The sequence below is a fragment of the Oxyura jamaicensis genome, chromosome Z (genome assembly GCF_011077185.1).
Source record: "Oxyura jamaicensis isolate SHBP4307 breed ruddy duck chromosome Z, BPBGC_Ojam_1.0, whole genome shotgun sequence".
In the NCBI taxonomy this organism is placed as follows: Eukaryota; Metazoa; Chordata; class Aves; order Anseriformes; family Anatidae; genus Oxyura; species Oxyura jamaicensis.
In genome coordinates, this window is record NC_048926.1 from 22,141,609 (window position 1) to 22,155,111 (window position 13,503).

The 13,503-nt window shown below is 40.3% G+C and overlaps 1 protein-coding gene across 2 annotated transcripts in view; it reads left to right on the forward strand.

The window, feature by feature from the left end:
• The first annotated feature begins 5,133 nt into the window (after positions 1 to 5,133).
• Positions 5,134 to 13,503, forward strand: part of RNF180 (ring finger protein 180) — an 88,833-nt gene continuing 80,463 nt past the window's right edge. Inside the window, exons 1-2 of one of the 2 annotated variants that reach the window (XM_035309977.1) lie at positions 5,134 to 5,183; positions 10,330 to 10,461. In XM_035309977.1, coding sequence (XP_035165868.1) covers positions 5,139 to 5,183; positions 10,330 to 10,461 — 177 coding nt within the window. In that variant the 5' untranslated portion in view covers positions 5,134 to 5,138. Of the gene's footprint in view, positions 5,184 to 10,048; positions 10,078 to 10,329; positions 10,462 to 13,503 lie in introns of those variants that run through there. The other variant, XM_035309978.1, reaches the window with a different exon arrangement.

Below are 13,503 nucleotides of genomic sequence, written 5' to 3' on the forward strand. Positions count from 1 at the left end.
TATGGTTATTGAAATGCCTAGAGTCACCTAAGTTTTTCTAACAATGAATCCTATGGTGAAGAGTGAAACAGGGGTTTTCTCACTGGGGTTCTGCTAATATAATGCTGTTCTGCTAATATAATGATATTCAAATATGCAGGCTGCTTAGGATAAGAAAAAAAAAAAAAAAAAAAAAAAAGTTAAGGGCAACAATAAATTTCTTCCTGTGCTCAGCATCAAGTCCTGAAAGTTCTGCATAACAGATTCTATTTCTTCACTCATGTTTCCTAATGCTAACTCTCTGGCCATTTCCTAAGATAATTTCTTCCAGCACAATTAATCAAATAATAGATATGCAGATGTTAGAGACATACCCAGCTGATGGGGACAGTATAATCACACAGAATCATACAATGGCTTGGGTTGGAAGGGATATAAAAGATCACCCCATTCCAAACCCCTGCCATGGGCAGGGACACCTCCCACCAGACCAGGTTGCCCAAAGCCCCATCCAGCCTGGCCTTGAGCACTTGGAGGGATGGGACTTCCACAGCTTATCTGGGCAACTTGTTCCAGTGCCTCACCACCCTCACAGTTTCAAAAATTCCTTTTGAATAACTAATCTAAATGAAATAGAATAATCTCTTTTAATTTAAAGCCATTACCCCTTGTCTTATCACTATCTGCCCGTAGCAAAAGTTGTTCTCCATCTTTTCTGTAATCCCCTTTTAAGTACCAAAAGGCACAAGAATGTCTCCCCAGATCCTTCTTTTTTCCAGGCTGCACAAGTGTGGAAAAGCAAAGCTCCCTAGCTTTTTCAGTCAGTCTTCATAGGAGAGGCACTCCAGCTCTCTGACCAAGAGGATTCATGGTACTCTTGGACCCGCTCTAACAGGCACATGCCTTTCTAGTGCTGGGTGCCCCAGACCAGGACACAGAACTCCAGGTGAAGCCTCACAAGGACAAATGAGTGGAGGACAATCACCTCCCCAGTCACCTCCCTTGACCTGCTGCCCACTCCTCTGGTGATGCAGCCCAGGATGAAGAAGGCTTTCTTAACTGCAAGTGAATACTTCTTGCTCATGTCAAGTTTTTTGTACACCAAAACCCACAAATCCTTCTCTGCAAGACTGCTTTTAATAAATTCTTCTCCCAGTCTACTCATGTCTGGGATCGTTCTCATAATGTGTCAAAGGGCCAGGTATTACAGAACTGGGTTGATGCCTAGGGTAATCTTTAGTTCACTGCTGAATATTTGGACAAAATGTAATTTCTTCTATTGTAGATTTATTTTGGTAAAGAAATGAACACTACAGGAATAAAAATGTAGTAATCCATTTTCCTGAGTAGCTGAGATTTTTTTTTTCCAGTTCAGCATCGTTGTTGGCAAGGAGAACATGTCCCTGTTGTGGCTACCGCCACTTGCTAGAAGCCAGGGCAATGTTCCTACAGCACTTGTGAGCTGGACATACTATCCATGTACCATGGAGGTGAAAGCAGTATGTGACACCAGACATGCAGAAAGCATGGCACCACTGGAATGCACTCTGCAGTGTTCAATAATTCACTGCATACAGCCTTCATTATAGTCTTCCTGATATCCCATCCTTGTCTCAACAGTAGGTCAAAAATATTCTGTTTTCTGTTTTATTGTCTCTCAGTTCGGTACTGGTGCTGCTCCTTGCATTGCCCACTGTAGACCTAAGGGGTCATCCCAGCAAAAAAAAAGCACTTCATACCTATACAAATTTGAGAGCTAACTTCTGTACCAGGCTGTCATGTCAAAGCCACAACACAAGCAATATCCATTAACCTTCTTACTGATCACTTTACCCTCTCTAACCTCATACAGGCCAGCTGCCCTGTCCTCATCCTGTGACAGACAAAAACTACCTGTAAGACAATAAATACAGCTAACCACACAGCTGAGTGCACTTTCCCTTTGCTCAATAAAATCAAAGATGCTGAACAAAAATTCTCAAAATATAATCTCATAAGCAGAAGAAAAGTTTTATCTTTCCTCATTTTATTTGCTATTTCTATGAAATAAGCCATACAGTGTCTTTCATTTCTTTCCCCAGTGCCATCTTTAATATTTCTCTGCAAGCATGGGATGCCAATAAATCCCCTTAGTCCAACTCTACATCTTCCTTAAGAAGAATCAAATGAGATAACAAACTTTTAAAATAGCAAAAGCTTTCTGATCTGATTTAATATTCTTTTAACTCTGAAGATGAAGCCCTAAATTAGCAGCTCTTTTATTTACTCCATTCATTTCCTTATTTTGCTTGATCTACATACCTTTACCAATTGTCTGCTATACAATGCCTTATACCTATTCATTACTGATAAACACTGCTTTTTCTAAATGGTACTTTTAGTTAAAAATTGAACATACTGTACCACACTGGAAATTACTTCAAAATAAGTCTCTCTATTCTACATAAGATTACTGGGCAATCATGGCAGAGCACAACAGAACTTAATTATTGTGAGCATCCTACCTGTGAACATCTTTATGTAGACCCTCTTTACTGGGTCTACATAAAACAGGAAAAAGAAGCAATTAGCACAACATCTCACCAAATGTATTACTCACTAAACAGATTTAGTGATTAATCCTAACAATGCTTTTCTTGAAAATATAAACAGCTTTTCTAACCATGGAGAAAGAAAATAATAAAACAGGTAAACAGTTGAACATAATCCAGGGTAATTTTGGGTGGGGAGGGGGTTGTGTGTTTTGTTGTTGTTTGTTTAACAAACACAAGCAATTATAGTGTTTAACCACAAAACCAAAAAACAGAAAGTATTTTTGTTAACTGTAGTTATTGAAAACCATAAGACTTTCTGAATGAATGTTTATTGTTATTTGTATCGTGCTATTCTTTGAAATCTCTTCACATGCATAAGACTTTAGATAGTTGGAACTGAGTAAATCTATACACTCTGCCAAGAAACAACAGACTAAATAACTCCTCTGTTAGAAGGCAGTCTATTAGAACAACAGCATAGCAAAGAGCAAACATCAATGGCATTGCAGAATCACAGAATGGCTAAGAATGAAAGGGACCTCTGGATGTCTTCTGGTCCAACACCCTGCTCAAGCAGGACCACCTTAGAGGTGTTTGCTGAGGACCATGTCAGCTTTTGAGTATCTCCAAGCAGGAACACTCCATAATCTCTTTGCCCACCCATGCTCAAGATAAAGGCTTTAGGAATATGCTTTAACTTTTGATTAGATATGAATAGGTCTGGCAGTTGGACTCAATAATCTTTGTAGGTCCCTAGCAATTGAACTATTCTAATTCTAATTCTCTGGGCAACCTCTACCAATGCTTGATCACCCACACAGTGAAGTGCTTCCTGATGTTCAGACAGAGCCACCTGTGTTCCAGTTTCTGCTCATTGACTCTTCTGCCACTAGGCACCACTGAAAAGAGCCTGGCACACTGCAGAGCTGTTTATACACATTGAGAAGATTCCCCCAAGCCAGAGATGTTAAACATCTCCTGGTTGAGCAGTCCCAGTTGTCTCAGTCTGTCCTCATGGGAGAGATGCTCCAGTTCCTTCATCATCTTTGTGGCCCTTTGTTGGGCTCTCTCCAGTACATCCATGTTTCTCTTGCATTGGTTAGCGCAGAACTGGATGCAGGACTTCTCTAGGTGTAGCCTTACCAGTACTGAATAGAGGAGAAGGATCACCTCCCTTGCCCAGCCAGCCACACTTCTCCTAATGCAGCCCACGATGCTATGAACCTTCCTGTTGCAAGGCTGCATTGCTGGTTCATGTTCAGCTTGGTGCCCACCAGAATCCCCAGGTCCCTTCCTGCAGAGCTGTTTCCCACCTGGGTGGCCCCCAGCCTGTCCTGGTGCCTGGGGTTGTTCCTCCCCAGGTGCAAGATTCTGCATTTCTTGTTGATTTTCATGGGATTCTTGTCAGCCTGCTTCTCCACCTTGTCAATGTTCCCCTGGATGGCAGCATGACCCTCTGGTGCACCTGCTACATCTACAGACTCTTTTGTGTCTGGGTTCTCTCCCATGCTGCCCTACATGATTACAGCACCTCTGTGTAAAAGTACATGACTTTACATTGTTGTTGTTCCGTATTTAGTTTAAAACTTCCTCTTTCCTTCGGTGCCTATTAAAATACTCAGGGGCTGCTGATGAGCTGGCAGGCAGCAGTACTGACTGCTTGCTGGTAGTTGTGTGTCCTCTGATCGCCCTGGCCCCCCTCCCTGGCTGTGAGCTCGGCCAGGGCTTGTTCCTTGGCCCTGAAGAGCCCCAAGCACGGCGAGCACTGCGCTGCGCACCTGAAGCAGCAGCCTGACTCGTCAGGGAGTACCTGCACTCCCCCCTTTACGGACAGCGACCGCGTCCCCCCAGCGCACACACGCCCACACACACACGCTCAAATCTTCCGATTTTTATTGAAAAGTTCCCGTTCACTTCTCCGAACCGCCTCGGTCACACCCTGCTGCCGGGGCCGACCCCACCCCGGCTCCCCCTCCGCCAGTCAGGAGCCGAGAGGCCGCGCCACCCTCAGGCCTCGGCACGGCGCGGGCCGCCCCGGCCGCCGGCCGCCGCCTCCCTCCCCGGTCCCCCGCGGCAGGGACGGGGCAAGGCAGCCGCCCAGGGGAACCGGCCGGCCGCAGGGCGACTTCCACGGCGGGCAGGGCCGCCGGGAGGGGGCCGGTCTCGGCGCTCGCCGAGCGCTTTCCGCTGCCGTTTGTCTCCCGTCTCTTCCCGTTCGCAGGAGCAGCTGCCGCTGCGCAACCCCTTCCCCGCCTCCTCCTCCTCCTCGCAGCCTCCCTCGCCCGGCGAGGCCCCGGTAAGCGGCGCCTCGGGGGAGTGGGGCGCGGGCCGCGGGGCCGACACCTGCCCGCGGGGCGGCGGGGCGGGGGGCGCTGCGAGCCGCGGGGAGCCCCGGCTTCTCCTCGCAGTGAACTTAGCGGCGCTGCCGCCGCCTGTCAGCACCAGAAGCGCCCGGAGGGCGGCCTGGAGGCGGCCGGTGTCCCGCTGCCCTGAGGCCGGTGCCCTGCGGTCTGTGCCCCGCTGCCCTGTGACCAGGCCTGGGCCGGGCCACGCGTGGCGGCCGGCGGCTTGTGGCCGGGTGCTGCTAGCCTCGCGCCAGTGTGCGTGTTTGTTTGGTCCGTGGTTATGTGCAGAGGCTGGTGTTTGTGCGTGCAAAAGCAGAGAGCAGTCGTGAGACAGCCTGTGGGATCGCATGAGAGAAAGAGCGTACGCGCTGATCCCTGGCTTCCCGTTGACCTGTTTTGTCTGTTCCCTGTCAAAGCGATTTAAGCACTCTGTGTTCTCTTGCTGTATCCTTTACACCCATCCACTTAGCCAGCATGCAGTAGGATATATTAGCAATTAGCACCTTGCGAGTAACATGCTCTTTCCCATTTTTACTTTAACTGATTTCTGATTTATGTGGGCTACTCTTGCAGCAAGAGAGAGTCTGGTCACCCTGTCTCGTCAACCAGTGGACCATGATATGGGAGCTGATCCCTCAACAATAGCTGAACTGGCAAAACAGTTCACAGTCCAGCAGGAGCAGACACAGGAGCAGCCTGGATGACACTAAACCCACTATGCTGCTTCACTTCTCTGGCAGCCTGGAAGCAGTTCCTTAAACATTATTTTCTTTCTCCCTGTATAACTGTTACTTTATTGAGAAATGCTCTTTAAGTGTCCTTTTAGATGTGTCTCCTCAAAACTGAAAAACTTCAGACATTGGAAGTTTGCAGTTTTCAAATGTGCCTGAATGCCTTCCAGGATTGTTTCCCTGTTTAGCAAAGTGTCCGTTCCTGCCTTCCTGGGAGCAGGAACTTCTGGTTCTGGGCACTTGTTGGCCAGGACAGCTCATCTGGCTTTTCTTCGTCACCCTACCTCAAAGCTGGCGTGCATCTACTATTTTTTACAATGCTCCCTGTAACCAACGCTCAAGTTTCTGTGCCCTAATTCCTTGCTGCACCCTAATTATTATTGTCATCCTTGTGGCTGTGGCATCCTGAAGGGGTCATATATGACTTTTGAAGAAAAAAAGCATCAAGAAACATACGTTCTGTTCTACCCCTTCTTTTAGTTTTATGTTTTTGAGAGGAGAGTGAAGCTAGTTGCAGAGAAATCCTTGAACAGGCTTTCAACAGAAATATATTTTTATGTTTTTGTTTGTTTGTTTTTTGTTTTGTTGTTGTTTGTTTGTTTGTTTTTATGTTATGTATACTTTGCACATTTGAAGAACTGTGGTGCGGGGCTTTCCTTCATGTTTTTCAGAAATCTTTTTGGTTACAAATGGTCAGAGCTTAATACATTGTTTCTTAACACAATCCAAATTGTATAGATATAGATATCAAAGGGATATCCTACTTATGAGAAGATGCCAAAAGGGAATGCATCCTGTTCAAGAAATGATAAGCAAACAGGAAGCAGATCAGCTCTGTGCCATTTCTTTGATTGCTGTCTGCCACTTGATCCTTCACCTCATTTTCAGTGTTTTCTTTGTAAATAGTCCCACTAGCTTCAGTGTTGTTGCTCATAAGTTTTCCAGATGGAAGGAGAGAAAGAAAAAATGTGATTAGTGTTTCTTCTTCCCTTACTATATTAATGAGCATGTATGAATCTGAAAATCTTGAAGATCTTATGCAGAGATTGCATGTGAAATTTACTTGCGATTGGAATAGTTATGTAATCTTACAATATTTCCTGTCCTTATAAATGTAAGAAACAACATTTTAAAAAAGATCTAGTGAATTTTGTATTATTTTCAACCCTAAAAGAGCATTCTTTTCTTTTTATCCTCATGGAAATTTTTATCATCATTCTGATCAATTCAGGGCTAGTACTACTTCATTTTGTGTTCTGCAGCCAGATTTGAACACTGCTGTGCAAGAATAGCTGACCCATTTGGAAGAGTTCACTGAATAGCTGAATAGTAGTGACATAGATCAAGAAATCATGATCTGTGAGGAGAAAGTAAAAGAATTAAATTTATTTATCCCAAAGACAAGCTTGAAGAGAAGCTGAAACGTGAGTGCTTCAAGTTGTAAAATGTTGTTGCACAGAAGAAAAGGCAACATTTTTTCATCTGCATTCACAGCAAATAAGAGAAAGAGTAAGATTTAAATTGCACAAAAAGTCAGGTTAGATGTAAGGGGAAAGGCTATAATGAAAGGAGATAACAAGGTAATGAAATAGTTTGGGAAGGCTGAGAAATCTCCATCAAAATCTGCAAGAGAAGGTTAGACAGACATTTCTCAAGAAAGAGGACTGAGTCCCTGACTTGGGAAGGAACCGTCTGCTCTTGGCTTTTCTGGGACTGAGTCACAGCAAAAAAAGTTTGAAGGACATAAAACAAGCCACGGAGGAGTGTAGGCTTTTTTACTCTTGTATATGTCTGCATGCTATTTTGGAGGAAAACATGAGCTTGCACAAGGCAACTGATCTGAAAGCAGTACAGCCACAACAAACATGGCCCTGTGCCAAGCTGAAAAGGCCTGCTGAGAGTGACACTATCTAGTCTCTGCGTGCCTGCCTCTCAGAATGGAATCTCTGGCCTTTATGTCGGCATTTTTGCTGAAAGACGACGCAAAGTGAGAACCATATGCCTTTTCACAGTTCTAAATGCAAACTGCGAGAGATAAAAATTTGTTAAAATACATCCAGAACACCATGGTTAAACTGCATATGAATAATAAAAAACACTTCACAATTCTTTGTGTGTGTGCTTTCATTTGAGTTCCAGTTTAAGTTATATGCAAATCAAAAGAGGAATGAACACTCATGTAAAAAATCAGAAATGTCTTGTTTGCTGTTTTCTAATATGGGGCTTGTAGAAACCTCTGTAATGTGTTAATGTACAATTATAGCATTTCTTCTGCCCTCGGTAACACCTGCGAAAGGGCACATACATGCACAATTTTAACAGACCATCAGGAATTTTCCCTTTTAAATTCAGCTAGGCCAGAAGAATACCTAAGCCTACTGTAATATTGTATTAAAAAGTATTTGCACTTTAAGGATTTTTTTTCTCATATAGTTCACTGTCGGCATTTTTGGTCACACAAAATGCAACTGTGGTATGCAGATTATTGTATCTATAATACATTATATATTCATTTCTCTTACTAAAGTGTATTTTTAAATAAAAGCCTTACGCAGAACTAAGAAAATACTTTTAAAGTGTTTATCAAAAAAACACAGGAGCTTTCATTTTGCAGTATAACAGTGATTGCTTGCTAGATACTGTTCAGGAAAGGGAGATGTTTACATCACTACAGATGTCTTCACCTAGGAAGCATCACTAACCTCAAATGAAGCAGCTGTTGAATAGTTAGCAAAGCAGGGTTTTCTATTTGTTTGTTTGTTTGTTTCTAGAACAGTTATGATAAGGAGAACAGGCTATATACAGAGACTTAAATGTATACCATTTGAATACACAGATACAGGATATATGGTATACAAGATGGATGTCACTAACTGCAGTATGTTTCAAGAATGTATCTTTATTGTCATATGGGGATATGGCTGTACCTGAAATGCCAATTCGAGCAAGCCTTAAGCAAAAAAAAGTCTGTCCGGCCTTCCTGGTTTGTCTTAGATCTGAGGTTCCCACTGAGCTGTTATAAGATTAAATGAATTTTAGAAGTAAAAACTGCCAAGAATAAATTAATTACAACAGCTTTACAGGTGTGGGAGTGATACACGCTCATAACTGGTAATCACTTCTTCAGTAACCTGTGAAGTCTAATGCTGCATTTATCACTGTAAAGTGATGCACACTACCTGTAAAATCTTTCAGAGCCTAAATTTGTCATTATTTTTTTTTTAATGTTACTCACTTTCACAGTGTTTCACAGAGCAAGGTTAAAAAGTTGAGATTCTGCTTAAGGCATTTGAATCATCAATTTTTTGTCATGAACAACACAGGCTTCTAGCATAAATTCTGCCTTTTCTGCAGGTGTCTCTTCCATGATCTTTTGCTTAGCCATCTTAACTTACATTAACTACTTATGTTTACTTATCTGGAAAGGAAAAAAAGTGGGATCTTGATAAAATTTCATCTTAATTTATTTTGACGTGAGAAAAGACGTAATGATTGCCTTCGTTTCACTTTCTAAGCTTAGTGTGGATCTGCTTACAAAAAGTTGCGTGTACATTGAGTTATGTCTACTGAATGCATGTAATGTTTTAGCTCTTCCTTGTCAAACCATACTTAGACCGCCTACATAGTTAGAAATAGTAGGATATCCCATGAGAGAAGAACTCAGATATAAATGAGAAACAATGAATAACCAATGCGTATGTTCATTTCGTAGTCTTCCATTCAGAAAACAAGGGAGGAGAAGGCAAGACAGAAACGGGGAATGGCACGGATTTATATGTATAAGCCACATAGCTGTACAGGCCACTGGTGTTGATGACCTCAGTGAAAAATATACTAAAATGAAATTGTTGAAAGAACTGCTAAACCAGATGTTTGGACTATAGAAGAATAGAGATTCTTTTAATACTGGTTTGAGTTTTATGCTACTGCCTCCTTGTTAGTAAGGACGGTGCAATTTAGCATGGTGAGTTGGCATAACCATCCAGTTGAGTGTGTATATGTAAAGATATTTTTAGCTTTTTTCCATTTAGCTAGCACAAGAGGGTGGAACAGAAAGAAGTTGGAGAATAAGCAAATGGAGCAAAAGAGAAGGCTTTGGAAAAAGATTAGAGTAGACCAGAGAAACATTGGAACATAGCAAGGCACAAAGTAAGAAAAATACTCGTCTTGCCCTTCTTAATTTAAGTCTTAATTTGAATCTGTTTTACAAGAAGGTTGATTCTGGTCTGTGAAAAGCTCTGTTACAGCTGTAGCACTGATCCTCCCACCTCCCTGTAGCAAGCCTCCTGGGACATACTGAGTAAACAACCTTTGTTTTTATGCCAGCATTCACTTTTGTTATGTGGCATTGCATAAATGTGTATGTGTGTGTATTAAATGTGTGGGATAACAATGACTTGTTTCTATGGGCATAGGCTGGGAAGTAGTATGTTGTGGAAGAGGCAATTTAAATGGGAAGTTCTTGTCTTTTGTGTAAACACTGAGGAAGTTGGTGTTTTTTTTGTAGTTTGTTTTGTTTTGTTTTTTTTCCAGTTTCACATGCAGCCTGAAAATAAAAACGGATGTTTCTGTTTGCTCTTTGAAGTGTTTAGATGGTGTGCTGTAAATGATCAGGGAATGCTTATAAACGAAGTATTGGTCTCGTCCATTGTGAAGAGATGACTTTGAGGTTGCAAGACGAAACCATATGTAATTTTAATAGGTGACTGAATTGTGCATTTTTGTGGTCTTTTCAAATAGATATACAGAGCTGAAGAATCAGAAGTGGAAATGAGTAGCCAAGAGACTGACGTGCTACGTTGCTGGAGATGTAGAAAATACATAGCAAATTCTAACTGCCTTGCAAAATGTAATGGAAAAGAACCATCTGATGTAAGTATAATGTCTGTTGTTGGTTGCTGTTGTTTTGTTTGTTTGTTCATTTGTTTTTGTTATTGTTGTTTTGTTTGTTTTTGTTTGTTTTGTTTTTAACTTTTTTTCCAGTGCCATTGGTTTTAAATAAAGGAGAACTATTAGATTTGCCTTCACTTAATTTTTCCTGTGGATATATTAAAATATATGTAGTTAAAATGTCGAGAAGAATGTAAGCAGTAATGCTATTGAAGCCAAGTAAGAAACATTCACCTTTACGTTCTGCAACATGAAGGCTGGTATTCATGATAAATTTGTCTACTAACTCCTGTACTATGTACAGTGTTACCTACCTCAGATACTCTTGCTACTTATTTTTTAAAAGTGGAGATAATCTGTGCACGTAATTGCCTGCCATGAAGGGGGATGCCCTGCCAGGTTAAAATAGGACTTAGTGACTCACGTCATTACCATTAAAATAAAGAGAAAAATGATCATACAGAATAAAAGAGTGACAGAGTATTTCCTGCTGCTTCATAATGGCACTTAGTTATCATAAAGTGTTAGGAGTTTTTCTCCAAATACACCAAGTGCTTACATCCTCTGCTGTTGAATCAAAGAAAAAAAGTAAGAAGGCAATGTGTTTATTTTTTTTCACACACTAGAAACATAGCAATATTCTTTTTAGCACTGGAGAAGGCCATAGCCAGTGGAGTTAAACACAAAATTAATTTTTTTAAAGATCTTTTAAGTATTTTTTTTAAGATCTTGATACAGTTAATATTAAAAATAATCTCCATTTTATCCATCTGTATGTATTCAGATCAGTAGTCAGAAATCAAATGTTTTCAACACATATTTGCAGGAGAGTGGGACATGCTCTCACTTGATGTACATCTGCAACAAGGAGTATTTTCAGTAGGCCACCTATTAAAAGCAGTATCTTTTCTTACCATTGACTACATCTTTCTGTTGTTAAGCTTCTGGAGGTTTAAGGTGGTTTGTTAGCTGAATTGGAATTTTAGGCTACCAGGTACATTCACTTTTATCTAATATTGCCGTAGCTTTTCTTCAAATAATTGAAAGAAAGACATAAACATAAAAGACAGTAACATTAAAAATAAAAACAAAACAACAACAACAAAAAAACTATTCTTGCATTGCTTCTAGGTTCTGCTTTTGGTATTTACTTTAAAGTTAAAAGCTCAATTTTCTTAAAATGTAGTGCCCCTACTTATTATGTAACTCTCTTACAATATAAAGTAAAGCTTTTATATGGTTTTATAAAATTTCTGAAGCAAACGTTTATTAGTAATATTATTTCTTTTGAATAAATAATGCAATCAAAGTCAGCAATATTTGGACCTAACAAATACTAAGTCTTAGACACCAACTGAAAACTTAAGTATCTGAAACTACAGATATTTCTTGACAAGAATAACTTTATTTAAACTAAAATCTTTCACATTTAATGCATTTAATTTTTTTGTTTGAACTTGTACTTACTTGTACTTGAACTTGTACTTGAACTTGTACTATAATTGCTAAGTGCTTTATTACTGGAGTTTCTCCATTTGTAAAATGAAAGCCCCCTGTCAAAAACACTGCAGTTCCAATACATCACTGTTCTTACAGAGATCATACATGTCAGTGGATGTCATGCCTGCATGTGAGAAGGTACCTACTAGAGGGTAGGCAAAGACTGACCTGTTGCACACATATGAGAAATCTCTACTTTTCTGTACAGGCTATGGGGACATACTGTCATTAAAAAAGCTCACATAATATGCTCTTGTCTTCCTCCCATTGCAAAGTACACAAATTGTATTTTCAATTTCAGTTCATGTTGCATTTTTTTTCACCTTCTATGTTGTTTTGTAGGAGGGGTATCTTTGGGAAATCAAGTCTAGTGTAGATTTCCTAAACCATCATAGCTCTGCAGACACATTCAGTTGGTTCTAAGGGGTCCTGTGGCACACTATCAAAGTAGTAAGACACACCTGTCAAACAGAGCTGTACATTCAGTACCAACATTAATATGATATTGTAGGTCCAATGTGACTCTGTTGTCACTGCTCTGTTATCCTGTATTTCAGGATCTATGGTTAACATAGGTGGAGCTAGCTACCCATAATAACAGATGTGATCTCAATGTCCAAAACTATATATGCTGTTAAATAGAAGATGAATTCCTTGCTATTTTTTAATGATTAATTTTCTAACAGTGCACTCTCTTTGCTTACAGAGCTTGTGTTTCTGGAATATTTTTCATACATAAAGCTTTTGTTTGTTTGTTTTATGTATGATTTAATTTTGTTTGTTTGTTTTTTATTGGGGAGGATTTTCAGTCCTTTCATGGAAGAATGTGGTTGAATGTTCAATTGCTAGCAGAGGGCCACCTTCCTTGTGCACAGGACTGAAAGCGCTCTTTCTCTAATTACGTAGATAGCAGATAAAAAATGTAAATTAGTGCTGCTTTTGAAGGCAGTGGGAGGCAAGAATGTACTCAGATGATTAGAGTAATGTTTTTAGTATATTTTTTTCCATGTTGGATTTTTCACTTGCAATCGAAGATGTAGCTGGACTATGAGTAAAAGAAGGTTCTTAGAAGAAATGTAAAAGACAAATGTTGAAGTTATGAATGCACTATCAAAAATTTATATCAGAATTATATCTAATTTGGAGTATGGGCAGTCTCCATAGACAGGAGGAAGATGTGGCATGAGCATGATAAATGAATCTATCTGTGTATTTTAAGTTCTTCATTCAGTAAGTGGAAAATTTTTGAAAGTTTCTGTCTTCTGTATATAGCCCCCATTTCAATTTTCATAATAATATTTTTTTTCCTACAGTGAGTTTCATAACATATGGGTCAGTGTTTGTGTTTTTTGTTGTTGTTGTTGTTGTTTTTGATGTTCATCACATTTTACAACTGATTTTAAGACTTTTACACTCAACAGAGTTTTCTTATGTTTTAGCCATCCTTATAACTTTACTGACATTCTAGACTATATTAAAAGGTTTTAATTACACTTGTATCACTTCTGTGCTAAAGGGAAGTTA